We start from the raw sequence: 17,556 nt of genomic DNA on the forward strand, positions 1-17,556 counted from the left end.
TGCAAAACCTCAGATCTCCACTGGACCAGCCTTTTCTATACCAAGTGGCCAGCTTTCTGCTACCTCTACACAGGAAAAGTCTCAAGGACCCTGCCACAGCTACCACCCTTCCAGGTTGGCCAAGGACGATGGAGGCACTTAAAACACATGGTCGTTATAAAGAAATTGTCTTTGGTGGGGAGCAGTGGGCTTCTTTTGGGAAGTGGTAGCCCTTTAGCACTCTGCCTGGTGAATCCTCTTCTGTAAGTAGAACTGAATCCCCCCCCCCCCTTCTCTCTCTATTTCTCGTTTTTCTGAGACAGGGTTTCTCTATGTTATCGTTTTGTAGACCAGGTTGGCCTCGAACTCACAGGGATCCCCCTGCCTCTGCTTCCCGAGTGCTGGCATTAGAGGCATACACCACCACGCCCAGCTAGAACTGAATTCTTTACTGACCACACATACCAGGAATTGCTAGGGCAAAGGGCTAGTAAGACCAATTTTCTGCAGTCATGTTCCCTTTGCCTCTGGGAGACCCAGGTCTTAAGGGATGAGTACATTTGGGGGATAGGATGTGTAGACACGAATGCTGCCTATGAGTCTATGGTATTTCCAAGAGTGGGAAAATCCCAAGAAGATGATGCAGAAACCTTACTGGGAAAAGAGAGGATTAGGAGGAAATTAGGCAACCCTACAGAGATGGGGTAAGAATTGCCAAAGACAAGTGGATGACACTCACAAGGTCTCCTGGGTCAAACTTGGTACTGATCAGTAAACTACTTGATTATTCAGAGGTCTTTGAGTGTTGGTTGCTTCTTCCGATCTGGGGCAGAAGTGGTAGAGCTCAGGACAACACAGACACACAGACACACAGACACATGGACACACACACACACACACACACACACACACACACACACACTGGAATCATTGACCCCTATCTGAGCAACTGTTGCCTGGTTTTTTTTCTCTATGAAATGAAGTCATCTTTGGGCTTTAAGACAGAATGAACAGAAAATTAAAGATGTTCATTTATCTCAACGGAACGGTTAGAATAGTTAGGGCCTCCATGGATCATTCCTAAATGAGATTTATTTGATTATGTGTTTGCTACAAAGCCCCATTATAATAGAGGTGCAGATAGCAGAATTATAACCACCTCAGTTATACCAGAACGAAGATAGTCTAAACAGACACTTTGTGTGCCCCTCCCCCTTAAATGTCATCCTCTTGAAATAATGGTTCCCAAGAAATTAGAATTCCCCCCCCCCCAAAATCTCATGCTGGAAGGGACAGGCTGACATGGAACCTGTGCCCAAGGAATGAATTTCATACCCTTTAATAACTTGTCTGACCACCTTGCAGGGTAGCCAGGGGCAGCGAGAGAGATGACCAGCAGGACCATGCCCTGGCCCGGGGCTCCTTAGCTAAACATCCCTCCTCTCCCTCACTTAACCCTAAGCCTCCTGCACATCAGCCCTGGAGATGGCCCAGGAGGCAGGAGGACCAATCACCAAACAATTTTTTCTGGTTCCCGATGTGGCTGTATCACGTAATCTCCTTTCCCTTATTTTTGCTGCTACTTGTCTGTTTAACTGGCCTACAAGGATAGGTCGCTAAGCTTAGCTTGCTAGGGCTCTCAGGACCCTGGCTCTGTCCCCTCACAAACCTGTTAGAAGCCTGGCACCAGCAAGTCACCACAGACTCCTTGTAATGTCTCCATTTGGGGCAGCGCCCTTCTGTAGGTTAGCTGGCGGTCTGTGAACTATGCCTTACTTCTTTCAGGAAAGTAGAAAATAGCTAGCTAAAGGTCTGTTGGTCGGTTGTTGGCTGTTGGTCTATGTGTGCGTCTTCATTCCACTCAGAGCCCAACTTTGTTTTCTGAGCATTTTTTTTTTTTTTTTTGGTGGCAAATTTGTGTTATTATTATTAATGTTATGTTTTAATCTTCATATAGGCAGAGTGTTGTGGTACAAGAATTGCCACACAAACCACTCGAGCAGCAGTCTAAGTGAGCTACAGATGGTTGATTTCAACACCCTCTTCTTTTCTTTTTCTTTCTTTCTTTCTTCTTCTTTTTTTGTTTGGTTTTTGTTGTTGTTGTTTTTGTTTTTGTTTTTTTTTTTTTTCCCGAGACAAGGTTTCTCTGGGTAGTCTTGGCTGTCCTGGACTCACTTTGTAGACCAGGCTGGCCTCGGCCTCACAGTGATCTGCCTGCCTCTGCCTCCCGAGTGCTGGGATTAAAGGCGTGCGCCACCACGCCCAGCATTTGGACACGCCCTTTCCAAGCTGATCGATCAGGGCCGCAGCAAGGACTCAGGAGCCTAACTGTGACACCAACCTATTCTTAGGACAGTCTTTTATAGGAAAACCCAGAGGAGAAAACAGGAGGTGGGGGAGGCAGTAACCATACAAAGCAGTATTACATTTTCTTGCTAACTAGATAAAGCGTTATCAGCTACCCTTTAAGCTGATTGGTCCCAGGTGAGGTAACTGGGGCAGTAGTTAGGGTCTGTTAGAGTACGTCCAATGTGTAGATATCAAAAGTGAAGACAGCAAAGTATGAATTATTACACCATTGAATCATCTAGCGTAGGTTAACTTGACCCTCTGACAGGGAATGTTTGTGTCAGCTATGAATAACCCACTGCTAGGAAGCAAAAGCAGACGATTTTTAAACATTGAACTTAACTTCACCTTATGAACAAAATGGAAGCGGAATGCAGCAGTGGCTACAGGCATGTCGAAGAGCAGGCCTCAACAAAGAGATTTTTCCCTTTTGTTAAATTTCTCTCCCTAGACGGTAGGTATAGTAGACACTCTGTTGAATACATGAGTGGGTGCTTTGAATATATGTATTGCACAAGAAAATAGTATTTTGGTGCCAAGAGACTAAAAAAAAAAAAAAAAAAGCTAACCTAAGTTTGCACTTTAGGGTACATAAAAGTTTTGGTGTCAAGCCACCTGGTTTTTTGTTTTTTTGGTTTTTTTTGAGAAAGGGAGAGAGAGAAGCGGCAGCGGGGGTGGGGGTGGCAGGGTTTCTCTGTGTAGCTCTGGCTGTCCTGGAACTCTATAAACCAAGCTGATCTCAAACTCACAAAGATCCTCCTGCCTCTGCCTCCAGAGTGCTCAGATTAAAGGTGTGCGCCACCACACCTGGAAAGCCACGTGTCTGATCAGGATAAGAGTGCAACAAATACTGCTATCAGGGAACTTCATAGAATCTTTGGGGGGAAAAAATCTTAGTTACAAGTTGGCCAGTGGTAGGGCACGCCCTTAATTCCAGCACTGGAGAGGCAGAGGCAGGCAGATGTCTGAGTTTGAGGCCAGCCTGGTCTACAGAGTAAGTTCCAGGACAGCCAGACCTACACAGAGAAACCCTATTTCAAAGAAAGAAAGAAAGAAAGAAAGAAAGAAAGAAAGAAAGAAAGAAAGAATGGTAGTTACAGAAAATGGTAGTTACAGAAAATGAAAAATACATTTATAGAAACACCTGCAAGTCATATAAAATGTAAATACAATTTTTACACACATGTGGGTTTTTTTTTCCCACCTGTTTTATTACTGAAGGTGCAAAATTATTATCAAATATTCAAGTCCACAACCCAACACCTTTGTTTCTCTGTAAGAGATAGAAATTGATAATGGGAAATATCTTTATTGTGGTTTTCCTAACCAAGAGAGGAGGAACCAAACTCCTCTCCACTGTGCCTATGTTTATAGCAAGCCAAGAAATAAGGACAAAAGCCGGGCGTGGTGGCCCATGCCTTTAATCCCAGCACTTGGGAGGCAGAGGCAGGTGGATCGCTGTGAGTTCAAGATCAGCCTGGTCTACAAAGTGAGTCCAGGACAGCCAAGGCTACACAGAGAAATCCTGTCTTGAAAAGAAAAAAAAGAAAAAAAGATAGGAAGGAAGGAAGAAAACCTGTAGATTTAACTGTGAGTTTAATGTATATTTTTCTCAGGGTGGGGAGACTTGACCCCAGGTGATCCCCATTGTCTCCATCCTCAGATTGGAGGGGTTATTGTATTTTTAGAAATCACAGTGCTGCAAACTGACATATTTGAGTCTGTTGAATATGCTAAGCATCTCAAAGGCCTGAAGGTATAGTGTTTCCTAAGGAGACTGAAGGTGAGGAGGCAAGCCCTGCAGACCAACCAGCAGACCCATCTATGCTTCCTGAGAGGTCGAGCCAGGAGGATCTTGAGTTCAAGGCCACTGCTGGCTGCACAGCGGAGCCCTGTCAATTGATAAGTATGACGAGAAGCAAACGAGCCAGGGAGACCTATGTGGTCTTAAGAAAAGAGCCTGGCGTTCCTTTAGCACTACGAGGGCTGAGAACAAAGACGTACTGGGATAGCTGGCACTGTGCTTCCTCGCACTCAGCTACCTGAGTCAGAAACACATCAAAAACCTGTCTTAAGGCAATCTCTCTCTCTCTCTCTCTCTCTCTCTCTCTCTCTCTCTCTCTCTCTCTCTCTCTCTCTCTCGGTAGTTGTTTTGTTTTGTTTTTGAAGACAGGGTTTCTCTGTGTAGCCTTGGCTGTCGGGAACTCTCTTTTGTAGATCAGGCTGGCCTTCAACTCACAGAGATCCGCCTGCCTCTGCCTCCCGAGTGCTGAGATTAAAGAAGGTGTGCGCCACCATGCCCGGCCTCAGGGATAGATCCGAACAGTAGTTACACACACACACACACACACACACACACACACACACACACACACACACACACACACAATGTGTTTGAGGGAAGTTCCCATGATTGGCCAATGTTTGGCCATTGCAGAATCTAGTAAACTCCCATCACCTAAGAGAAATCTCTTGCTGAAACCCTTGCTCTGATCTCCTGGGTGAATGCGCTTCGTCTCATCAGATATACCGGTAGATGCGTTGAGACCACCGGGATTTTCCAAACATACAGAGAAAGAGAAACTGTTAAGGTCTGTGTGTCTCCGGTTTAATTTTCTTAAAAAAAAAAAAAAAAAAAAAAAAAAAAAAAGTATCTATCCATTTAGTTTGAATAAACCTCTGCTTCCTGCCATCCTAGCCCTCCTCAAAGCTCCTAATGCCCCATGTAGGAACAGCTGTGGTGAGAATTAGTTGATTTAAGCTTTTGGGCCGCTTCCAACTTCGCTATAGCTCACGTCCTGTAGGTCAAGGAAAGAAATGATGTAATGCATTTAGCTGGGGCCACTTTAATTACAATGGAATGGAGGGGGAGGGGCCGTCGGCGGTGACAAGTTGAGCGCGTGACTTGATCCTGGGATGCAGGAAACAAAAACATTACCAACCATTGGTTGCGTCCACCTCGGGCTCGGGTCCCCAGCTCCAGGTCTGGAACCTGGGAGCACAGGTTTCCGGGACAGGGGTGGCGCTGTCCCGCTGAGCGTCAGCCTAGAACACACACGCTACACGCAGGCTCTGCGAGCGGGCAGCGTCCTCCCTGCTGGGATGGGCGTGGGGCCCTGCGCTCCGCACACGGTCCTCACCGGGCTCGCGCGGAGCCACCCGCGGTCACCCGGGCTCGCGGCGAGTGAGCCGAGCTGTCGTCATTCATTCGCAGCGTCCGGAGCGTCCTTCCAGTTCGCTGCCCCGACGCACGGTGTCTGGGAGCGGTGATCTCAGGCTCGGCAGCTGGGGGATCAAGGCGGCCTGGGGTCTCGGGTCCCCGCACCAGCTCGCCCTTGAGCGCAGCCTCGCCCCGAGACCTAGCCCTGCCGCTTGCTCGCGCCGCCGTGGGCCGGGCCAGCTGCGAGGCTGCGCGCCTGGCAAGTGCGGCGCCGCAGGGAGGATGCTACTTGCTAGGTCCCGATCCCCGTCGTCGTTCCCCGCTGCCCGCTGGGTCTTTGTCGCGGGCCGGGAGCCGCGGGCCGCAGCCTGCTGAAGGCCATCGCGGCCGCCGCGCCCACGGCCCGGCGGGCGAGCGTGTGCCCGGGAGTGCGCAGCAGTGTGCGGGGACCCCTTTGTGCGACTGCCCGCGGCCACCGGGACCATGTGGGTGAATCCAGAGGAGGTGCTGCTGGCCAACGCGCTGTGGATCACCGAGCGGGCCAACCCCTATTTCATCCTGCAACGGAGGAAGGGCCACGGGGGCGACGGAGGCGGCGGCGGCGGATTGGCGGGTAAGAACCGGGCACTGCGGGAGGCTCCGCCCGGGGCCATGGCTGCGGACACCCGGAACGCCGCCCGGTCTCCCGGGCTGGGCCGCCAGCCCCGCCTGGGTGCTCGGTAGGCATCTGGAGTTGAGATTTTTCTCCCGTACACCTCCTGCAGACTAGCAGAGAACTGCCTCTTTCCTGACCCTGTCAGGCGATGGGGTCTTCGAGTCCTGGGTAACCCGTAAGTGAGTTAAGATGAGACTAGCAATGAGTAAATGGATTGTTATCATTAAGACTCGAATGCCGTACTGCATAACCTCCCCCCCCCTTTAACATATTGCTGAATGTATTAAGAAGAGGGATGGAAGACGGTTAGCTTGGACTCGGCTGTCTTTATGGGCAATCACAGCAGTCAGGTGCAAAATGCCCTTTTGTTACCAGGGAAGCAATCTGTTAAGGGCTTTGATGTGGTCACTTCCTATATTCATATGACCTAGGAGGATGAATAAGGGAAATGGAATTCTTTTGTTGCATGGGATAAGACATAAAGCAAAGCAAGTTACCTGGTTCTGGTCGTCAAAAGAGATAGCTGTATAGTTGAGTTTTAACTAGTTAGTTCAGTTATTTATCAAACTACTTCACCAAGATGCTATCAAGGTAATATTAGAAAGATCTTGCTTCATTAGGTAGCAGGTTTGCATAGGGGGAGGTTACAGCTAACACTGAACGCTTGCAGTGCTGGAGAGAGTGACCTTCCCTTCGTGTTACTACAATGTTTATTACAGCCAAAGTTAGTGAAAGTAGATGGCTTGCGATGGCTTGCTAGGAAAGAGACTGTAGAAATGGGGTGAACTGCTGACATCCTTGGAGTTGACGTGTTGGGTAAATTGCTCCTACAATGGCCTGCTGTGAAATGAAAGTTCTGGTTGGGGTGTGTACACGACTGTGCTGTTTACAAACTGGTTTCCTCCACTTTAAAATTCAGACGTTTTCCGGTAGAGCATATGCTAGCATATGTTTGAAATATTTGGCTAGCGCAAGCAATGGCTTAATAGGTAACCTGATGGGCTTTGCACTTTTTTTTTTTTTTTTTTAACCACAATACAGAAAATCTGTAGAGTTTTGCAGGCCTTGCTGTGAAGATTCTGACTAGGGAGCGAATTGGTCTCAGAATGTTCCAGCTCATATTGTATTCCAGTCTTGAACTGGGCATCTTAATATGTTAGTTACACTGTGGCTTTGGGATGTACCTAGGCACCTCCCTTTAAACCTAGGACAACAAATGTCAGTAAGCGCTGTGCTAACACATCCTTTCCTGTTGAATCTGACACTCTGTACCACCGTTCCCAGAGAATTCCTCTTTCCCAGGCGTTTGTATTGGGGTATGAAAAATTAGTCAGGGGCGTGATGTCTTCCATTTCCTTTTATTGTACTCTGATACTTAGAATTCCAGTTGGGAGTCCACTGGTGTCTCGTCTTACCCGCTTAGAATCTGTCACTGATGACTTAGTCGGCGAAGATAAAACTCAATCTTTTTAAGTTGAGAACTCACTGCTTTTGCAGACACCGTTTCTGGGACACCTGAAATTATCTTGGAGAGTACGGACATTCCTGCCAACAAAAGCTGGGTTCAACCAACGGTGGTAAAATGTCTGGCCTGATAAATAGGTACTCTCTCAAACAGAGCAGGACCGGGATTGGAAGGAGTTGTACTATGTCTCGAATGTAATATTGTGGGGTTCGTTCATTATATTTTTAATTCATTAGCAAGTGTTTATTGGCAATGTCGGGAGTGCCGGTGTCATAATGCTTGCAGCCTAGTAAATGACAGATGACAAAACAAACATATAAATCCGTTTGAAGTTACTAGTGTGCAGAGTCCAGCTTCCATCGAGTGAGGAGGCTTTACTGAACACTTGGGAAGACCGAGGCTGGGTTGGTTATTTCAGTCAGTGAAAGCCAAGCAAGGGAGGCTGTTAGTATCTTAGCCCTAGAAGATATAAAGCAGTGATTTCACCAGGGAAATAGATGCTGGAGCCTGGGAGGAGGCTGCCCACCGCGAGGAAAGCCTCCACCTGCCAGAAGTACAGATCACAACAAGAAGAATGGGCACGCCCTCTTTCTTCTGTCCCCTCCCTCCAGCTTCTACTGTTGTAAAAACCCAGTGGAGGGCAACAGAAGCCAACTAGACGAGGAGGCCTAGTGATGTGGCCCCCTAAGATCAGCCTCCCAGGGATGGACTGGGAAGGTGCAGGTGGTGGTGGTGGGGATGGGGCACGGAAAATGGCCAGCATTTGTAATGAGAAAAATGTGCTACTAGCAAGTCTAGGCCACTAGGGCTAGGATAGCAATGGGGAAAAAGAAAAGTCCCTGAGTAAGTGGCACTTAACCTGAGGCCTGCGGAAGGAAGCATGGGCGTGCGAAGACAGGAGGAAAGGCTTTGTTGAGTGTCAGTGTGGGCAACTTTCTGGAAGATGTTAGGGCTTTTTATACAGGGAGTATTGAGATGGGAGGAAAACCTGTCCAGTTAGAGCTGGCCAGGAATGCTCCATGCCCGGGCCTCATGGTAACTGGTAAGAAGTTAGGGCTGGCGATGTAGCTCAGTTCTAAGCTGCTTACCTAGCAAGCACAAAGTCGTGGGTTTTGATCCGCAGCACCATATAAGATGGGTACGATGGTAGGCTCTATAATCCCAGCGCGTTAGAAGTGCAGGCAAAAAGAGAGGAGGAATTCAGGGTCTGGTGGTGAGATGGCTCAGTGGATAAGGCTGTTCATGACCAAGCCTGAGAGCCTCTCTCTGTCTCTCTGTCTCTCTGTCTCTGTCTCTCTCTCTCTCTCTCTCTCTCTCTCTCTCTCTCACACACACACACACACACACACACAAATGCGAGTCAACAGGCCCATCACGCACTGTTCTTCCTGAGGACCTGAGTTTATTTCCCAGCACCCATGTTATATAATTTACAGCTGCCTGTAACTCCAGATCTAAGGAATCTGATGTCCTATCTGGCCTCGTAGGCACCCAAACACATGTGGCATATACCCAAATAGGCACATATGCTAAATATATATATATATATATCTTTAAAACAAGTTTAAATTGTCCTTGATTATATAGTTTCAGCCTAGGCTACATAGGCTGACAAAAACAGAAAATAAACAAAAAACCACAGAAAGCTATAAAAATAATGGGCTAATGTGAGATCATTTGCCAATTTAAAAGAAAGAAGTAAGCTCTTCTCCATTGGAGATACTATGCATGAGGTTTGGGTTTTCTGTTTGGTTGGTTTGGTTTGGGTTTTGTTTGTTTGTTTGTTTGTTTGTTTGTTTTGAGACAGGGTTTCTTGTTGTAGCCTTGACTGTCCTGGACTCACTTTGTAGACCAGGCTGGCCTCAAACACACAGAGATCTGCCTGGCTCTGCCTCCCAAATGCTAGGATTAAAGGCATGCACCACCACGCCCAGCATATGCATTGGTTTTTATTTGTTTTGTTTTGTTTTTTTCAAGGCAGGGTTTCTCTGCGTAGCCCTAGCTGTCCTTGAACTCACTTTGTACACCAGGCTGGCCTTGAACTCAGAGATTCACCTGCCCCTGCCCCTCAAGTACTAGGATTAAAGGTGCTGCCGCCGCCACCACCACCACCAGCTTCACTGTGCATAGTTACTGATGAAGTTTCTGTTGTGCATGCATTTGAATTATTTATTTAGGCACTTTTAACTGAAAATTCTTAAGTATACAGAAAAAAAAAATCACACAAAATAAGATGGAGAGTAAGAGAATTCACCACAAAGTCAATACTTTGCAACCAACACCAAAACAAAAAGAGGGGATTTTTACCATCGCCCAGCTGTGCCTCTACTCTCACCCTCTGGTAAAGCTAAAAGCTGTCTCACGCTTTCTGGTAAACATGGCTTTGCTTTTCTTTTGTTTTCCAGCAAAGAACATTCTCCCAAACCATCATATTTTGATTCTCTAATGTTTTCGTTTCTGCTCTTTTGAGAAAGGGGAGAAATGGAACCATTGGTTCTTCTCCGTGTTGCCTGGTGATATTCATAAATACCGCTCGCTGCCTGTGGCTCTAGCTGTTTGCTTTCTGCAGTGTGTAAGAAGCACTTATGAGTGTATTGCAGTTTATTTATCACTGATTGCCTGTCATGTTGTTGGTGAAACCGTGGGCCTTTGTTGAGGTCTTATGGGTCTGCATCCTGTAGCTGTTCCATGGTACCAGCGGCCCACAGTCCTTCCCTGTGTTTGTGGTAACAACCACTGTCGCACTTTACCTAGGAAGTCGATGCCTTTCTCACATCCTCAGTAGCCTTTTCGTAATGCCATGTGAAAGGGCTGCTCAAATATTTAGCCATTTTCAACTGAGTTGTTTTGCCCTTTTCTTATGGATGTGTAGGAGTTTTTTTTTTTTTTAAAGACTAGGCCATTGTTTCTGTAAGTGTGAGGGAATCTTCATTTCCTCTTTTACTTTCTCAGTTCCTTAATGAGAGCAGGTTTTGTTGTTGTTGTTGTTGTTGTTGTTGTTGTTGTTTTTTTTGGTTTTTTGAGACAGGGTTTCTCTGTGTAGTCTTGGCTGTCCTGGACTCACTTTGTAGACCAGGCTGGCCTTGAACTCACTGCGATCCACCTGCCTCTGCCTCCTGAGTGCTGGGGTTAAAGGCGTGCGCCACCACACCCAGTTTAGGTTTTTTATATATATGTATATATATATATATTTTTTTTTTTTTTTGGTTTTTCGAGACAGGGTTTCTCTATGTATCCTAGGCTGTCCTGGACTCACCACGCCCAGCATAGTTTTATAATTCTTAAACAACTATGAATGATGCAGTGATTATACACACCTGCATCCACCTAACTATTTTTATTTGCAGTATTTTGGTGGCTTGTTTAAAATTGCTTTTATTTTCCGTTCTTATCTTGTGAAATCTCAAGTTCCTTAGATGTGTAGTTCCTTATTTTCAGACATTCTTGGCTTTCCTAATAATGTTGGGATGGTAGTCATGCGTAATGCGCTGTCAGTGTTTCACAGGGCACGAGGCCCCGCCGATGCCCTCCCTGTGGGTGCACATGCCTTCTGCATGAGCACATGTACTTGAGAAGACGATGAGACCTACAGCTGTTGAGCAAGCAGCTCCATGTTCTCATTTGGTGAGGCTCTGTGTCTTCAGTGATCAAGCGTTTCATAGCTTAACTCCTTTTTAAAACTGAGACCCAGCTGGGTATGGTGGCACATGCTTTAATCCCAGCACTCAAGAGGCAGAGGCAGAGGCAGGCTGATCTTTGAGTTCAAAGCTAGCCTGGTCTACAGAGTGAGTTCCAAGACAGCCAGAGCCACACAGAGACACCCTGTCTTGAAAAGGAAAACAAACAAATACAATTTTAAAAATTGAGTCCTGTAACTACAGAGAGTTTGTATGAGTTCTCATCATAGTTAGAGTTTGGATTATTCTCCCTCAACTTTTTATTTTTTGCACCTTGAGGCAGAGTTAGTAGATGTATTTATATACTCAACTGGTACAATGTCCCTTGGAAATTGAATTCTTCACTCTGAAAAACTCACGTTTGTCTCCTATCTGGCCAAACACTTCATTATTATAATTACAAGGATTTATTTTTTGAAATTTCACCTTCTTAAAATTTACTACTACTACTACTGTTATTATTATTATTATTGTCATTGTTACGTGTGTGTGTGCGCGTGTGCCGCTGTGTGTGAGTGGAGGTCAGAGAACGGCTTGTTGGGGCTTGGTTTTCTCTCTCCACTTTGTTTCTGATTTTCGCGGCTGCTGGCTGACCTCTGAGCTTCCGAGGGAGCCGCTCTGGTTTCACCCTCCACTGTGTCTTCTCACTTGGGCTCTGGGGACCGCTTCAAGTGCACTGCATTCGGGTTGCTTGCAGAGCAAGCACCTTTAACCCTCTGAGAGTCTGGAGTCCCGGCTGGCCTGGCGCTCACTGTGGCGCCCAGGCTGACCTTGAATTTGGCTTCAGTCTTCTGACTGCTGGGATTAAAAACCAAACTGAACTCTTGCTTTAACCTTTGGGCTCTCTTCTTATCAATAGCAAATGCTGCTGCTTTTCCTAATCCATTCTGAAGCCTTTTGCTCCTCAAGTGCTTGTTTAGTCAGTGCATGCAGGACTGAGCGTAAACATTCCATTATACTGAATGCCTCCTTGGTTCTTCTACCTGTTTTCTTCCTTTTATTTATCTTCCCTGCCCTGTGGTGAGTCGTGAGAGCTTTTTGTGTGTGTGTGTGTGTGTGTGTGTGTGTGTGTGTGTGTGTGTGTGTGTGTGTGTGTTATGTTTGCTAAAGGTAAATTTTAGCTAAAACTTTTGTACATACTCCAGCATTCCTTTAGTGGAAAGATAAAGAGAAATTACTGTACATCGTCAGCTATATTTATTTTATTATTTAACAATTTTTCCCAACTCTTATTTATTATTATTATTATCATCATTGTGCATGTGGAGCGCCTCCCCTCCCCAGCTCTGTGGCGTCTGTCTGTCTGTCTGTCTGTCTGTGTGTCTTGGGTGGGGTGGTAGGGTGGTGACTACCATGCTGTAGTGCATGTGTACAGAACAATTCTGGGGAGTCAGTTTTCCTTCCACCATGTGGCATTTGGAGACTGAATTCAGGTTGTCAGGCTTGTATGACAAGTGCTTTTATCCACTGAGCTATCTCAATGGCCCTAATTTTAACTCCCCCCTCCCCCATAAGGCTTCTCTGTGCAGCCTGGCTGTCCTGGATTAGCTTTGTAGACCAGGCTGGCCTCGAACTCACAACTTTCCATGTGCCTCTGCCTCCCAGGTGCTGGGATTACAGGCAGCGCCACCACACCCAGCTCCTGATTTTAACTTTTTATTGGGGCTTTTGAACTTGACATCCTCCTACTCAGTCCAAGTTCTGGGTTAGAACCACTGTATCTAGAGCAATAGGCATACTGACCTTTTTTTTTTTCTTTAAAATAAATATCCTAGAATACTTTAACTCCTTTGCCCCCAGTCCTCAAATTATTGTAACACATTTTAATTTCTTAGTGTATTCTCATCCCAAGAGTATAAACTGTTACTTAAAAATTATTTTAAGAGCCAAACATCGTGGCGCACGCCTTTAACCCCACCACTCAGAAGGCAGAGGCAGGTGGATCTCTGTGAGTTCGAGGACAGCCTGGTCTACAAAGGGAGTCCAGGATGGCCAAGATAACATAGAGAAACCCTGTCTCGAAAAACCAAAAAAAAAAAAAAATTTTTTTTTTAGATTTATTTTATGTGTATAGGTTTTTTGTGTGCTTGTGTATAAGTGCACCACACGTGTACATGACTCCCACAAGGTCAGAAGAAGGCATTGGACCCCCTGGAACTGCAGTTAAGAATGGTGGTGAGCCACTGTGAGTGCTGGGAGCTGAATACCAAGTCCTCTGTGGGAGCAGCCAGTGCTCATGGCTGGTGAGACACCTCCAGCCTATTAGTGCTGTCTTTAGGAATATTCAGTTATGAGTGGGGCGTGGAGGCACACGCCTGTAATCCCAGCACTCGGGAGGCAGAGGTGAGCGGATCTCTGTGAGTTACGAGGCCAGCCTGGCCTATAAAGTGAGTCCAGGACAGCCAAGGCTACACAGAGAAACCCTGTCTCGGAAATCCAAAGAGAAGAAAAAGAAAAAAAAAATTATTCGGTTATTGTCACCCACATTTTTTAAAATTAATATTCTTCCATCTTTGATCTTTATTCTAGAATCATTTTCTATTTTCCCAAAAGTCTCCTTTCATCTCTCTGGGAACATGCTGGTGGGACCTGTCCATACAGACGTTTTAGAATGGTCTAGATGTTGTTCATTGTTTCTCTTGATAAACAGAATTTGTCACTTTGTTGTCCCTATGTCATGTTTTCTCTACTTCCTTTAAGGGTTTTTTTGTTTGTTTGTTTGTTTGTTTTTGGGTTTTTTTTTTTTTTTTTTTTTTTTGCCTTTGTTTTCCTGGTGTGTTTTTGTTATAACCAAGACCGGCGTTTTTCCTGCTCACTGTTGCTGTACCAGTCGTCTTCATCCCCGCCGGAGCGTTCACCCACTTACCTGGGATTGCCACCGTTTGCACCAAATGACGGGAAAGTCTTCCTTTGATAGACTGTCAATCAAAAATGTCTCAGGGCTGGGCGAGCAGCAGCAGCAGCAGCAGCAGCAGCAGCAGCAGCAGCAGCAGCAAATGTTCTTAAAGCCTTGGTTGGTTTAGATGCTAAATAAACGCTTTCATCTTACCACTTAAGTCTTATCAAAGTTGCCACTTTCAGGAACACAGCAACCCATTGTTTTTTGTTTTTGTTTTTCTTAAACATGCAGATATTTATATAGTGTGTGTAAACTATATACACACACATGCATACATTTATACATGTCTATATCAGTTAAGTTTTGCCTCAGCTCCTAATGGAATGCAACGATTTCATAACCTCTGTATGTAATAGTCCATGGCTATGTGACACTTGGCTCATAAAAATTTCATAATGAGTAAGTGCTACTAACAAGAAGCATTCTTTGCCCCAAGAAGATCTCCTCTGCTCGCCTGTTACCTCCTCCTCCTCCTTCTTCTCCACTTGGTCATCCATGTAAATCTGCCTGGAAACAGTCCTCTCAAAGAGTCAGAGAATTTGACAGGATTTTTGACCTCACTTAGATGCTTGCAAACTTACATTTAAAAAAAAACAAAAACCCAAAAACAAACAAACAAAAACTAGTCAAGAGACAAACAACTGGAAGTGTCCCTGCAGATATATGAGGAAGTTGAGAGGGTGACCCCCCTTTCTGGCCCTAGAACATCTGGGTGCACTGACCAGGCCGGTCAGTTCAGACAGGACCCACTGTAAAAAGGCCAGGGTTCCCACAGACGTCCGTGGAAAGGGATGTGGAGCTGGGCCGTTTATCCTTCCAGCTATACTGAGTAACATCCTGAGCTGAAGGTCCCGGCCAGAGCTTGGAGGCTGAAGGCCATGGCATAGAGTGCAGAACATGGTGTGGGACCAGGCAGAAAAGCCCTAGGTGGCTCTCCAGGTTGTCTGCATCTCTGGGCTCTGCTATAGGAGCAGATCCAAGTCCCTGCTGAAGCAGATGGGTTCTTGTATCCTATGACAAAGAATGGGACCACAGACACACCACCAAGAATAGACACAGTTATTAATAAAGGGAAAGCACTCCTGTGAACTGGAATGGACCGGCGAGCTGAGGGGAAACCCCAAAATACTGGGCCAGGAGGTGTCTAGTCCTTTGTAGTACATTTACATCGCGCCTGCTCCCACACTGCCTTAACTGCCTTTTCTGGCGCAAGCTCCAGCCGCAACATGAAGCCCGGGGAAGGAAGGCTTGCAGTCTTTCTCCGCAGGCTGGCCTGAGCATGCGCCATTTGTTTCCCCGAAGCTTTCCAGTCTTTCTCTCGGGCCGCCTTTCTTCATATGTTCATCTTGGCATAGCTTTCCAGACTTTTTTTTTTTTTTTTTTTTTTTTTTTTGGGCCACACTTTGTTCACAAACCAGACAACATGTCGCCCCTGCTGTGGCCAATGTGCTTTGCAGTGTTTCTCTTCCTGTATGAGTTTAGATTTTGCTTTGTTTATTCATTTGTCTACCATGCAGCTAACTAGGCTTTTAGCACCCGCTTCGAAGAAGAGTCTCTCAGGGACGTTATAAGGAAGCGTATAAGGCACCCCTGGCTGTGGGACGCAGCTGTATGTGTACAGCTGGGTGTCAGGATGTGACAGAGACCCTCCCACCTGTGCTTTTTATGGACTTACTCATAATAGCCAAGCAATAGAATCAGCCTAAGTGCCCATCAGCAGATGAACGGATAAAGGACGCGTGGCTCACAGACACCACAGAATATTGCTCAGTACGGAGAAGACTGAGGTCATGTCCTTTGTGGGACAATGAATCTAGTTGTAGGTTGTGGTGTTAAACAAAATTAACTCAGATACAGAGAGCCAAGTACTGCTGCTTTTCTCTCATCCATCATGTGTGGAATCAGAATGATTTAAAAAATAAAAAAGACCTGAAAGCTGTACAGGGGACAGCTAGGGATGGTAGGGGAAGATCAGAGGTAGAGGAACCGAGGAAAGGGTGCTTGGGAAAATGGGTCCAACCAAAGTGCAGCGTATAAACGTATGGGCGTGCTGCAGCAAAACCCACTAATTTGTACAACTGGTCTGAATTAAGTGTAGCAATGTATTTGTAAAAAGGAGCCTTGGTGGCTGTCAGCTTATTGTGTTCCTCCCCTGGCCCATAGTCTCAGGTAGATGCGGAAGAGTGAGTGATTGCTGTAATTCACAAGCTGAGCCTGTGAGTGACTGAGGAGCTCTGCACTGCGGGGGTGAGGGGCATGAAAGGGGGCGGGAGTGATGGGGGCAGGGTGGGTAGATAAAGGGGGTGTCATAAAGCACCCTATTAAAGTAAATGGCTCTCCGTGTCACTACTGCTGCACCACTGTTATGTCAGATATATCGGTTTTGCAGGGAAGATAATTTGAACCAACCACTTCGTTGTTTGTACTCTTTTGGTTTGGTTTCGTTTTAGTTTTTCAAGATGGTGCTTCACTGTGTAGCCTTGGCTGTCCTCGAACTCCCAGAGGACTCACAGAGATCCACCTGCTTCTGCTCCCTGAGTGCTGGGATTAACGGGCGTGCCCCCAGTTCACTGTTTCTACTTAACGCTGTTCATTTCTCACTCTCCCCTCCTTTCCCTCCTTCTATGGACATCTCAACAGCTCTGTCAGTGAACAGCGCACAGCCAGTCCCCCTCTCCTTCCGTGCCTCACCTCTTTTCTTTCCTCCCTCCTTTTCACACAAATGTTTTCCTCTACCACTGATGACCAGGGAAGGAAGAGGACACAGTCACACACACACACACACACACATTTATTTATTTATTTATTTACTATGTATACAGTGTGTTCTGCCTGCACATGTGCCTGCCCGCCAGAAGAAGGCATCAGATCACATTATAGATGGTTGTGAGCCACGATGCAGTTGCTGGGAATTGAACTCAGGACCCCTGGAAGAGCAGTCAGAACTTTTAACCTCTGAGCCATCTCTCCAGCCCTTATTTATTTTATATGGCTTGCCTGCATCAGTCATACTGCCTACATGCCTGGTGTCCTCAGAGTCAAGAAGGAGGGAGTCAGATCCCCTGGAACTGGAGTCATGGATGGTTGTGGTGCTAGGAATCGAACCTGGGTCCTCAGAAAGAGGAGTCAGTGCTCTTCACCACTGAGCCACATCTCCAGCCTACCCTCACCCCCACCCCACCCCACTGTATAGTTAGCAAACAATTTTCAGACCTCCCCTAGTAACTGAAACAGGGGGCTCTGGAAGTTGTTAATCGGCTTTCCCCTGTTCCCCCATCGCCTCTACCTCTAGCTTGCTTTAAATGGCATTTCAGTTTTGCCTTGGGTTATCGACACATCTTTTCAGCAAGCATGAGGTTGCTGGGTTTCTGA

At 46.3% G+C, this 17,556-nt stretch overlaps 1 protein-coding gene across 1 annotated transcript in view; it reads left to right on the forward strand.

Moving 5' to 3' along the window:
* Nucleotides 1-5,241: 5,241 nt before the first annotated feature.
* Nucleotides 5,242-17,556, forward strand: part of Tbc1d9 (TBC1 domain family member 9) — a 112,467-nt gene continuing 100,152 nt past the window's right edge. The window contains exon 1 of the mRNA XM_051168502.1: nucleotides 5,242-6,101. Within this exon, the coding sequence (XP_051024459.1) occupies nucleotides 5,972-6,101 (130 nt within the window). The 5' untranslated portion in view covers nucleotides 5,242-5,971. The remainder of the gene's footprint in view (nucleotides 6,102-17,556) is intronic.

Source organism: Acomys russatus, chromosome 26 (assembly GCF_903995435.1).
Source record: "Acomys russatus chromosome 26, mAcoRus1.1, whole genome shotgun sequence".
NCBI lineage: Eukaryota > Metazoa > Chordata > Mammalia > Rodentia > Muridae > Acomys > Acomys russatus.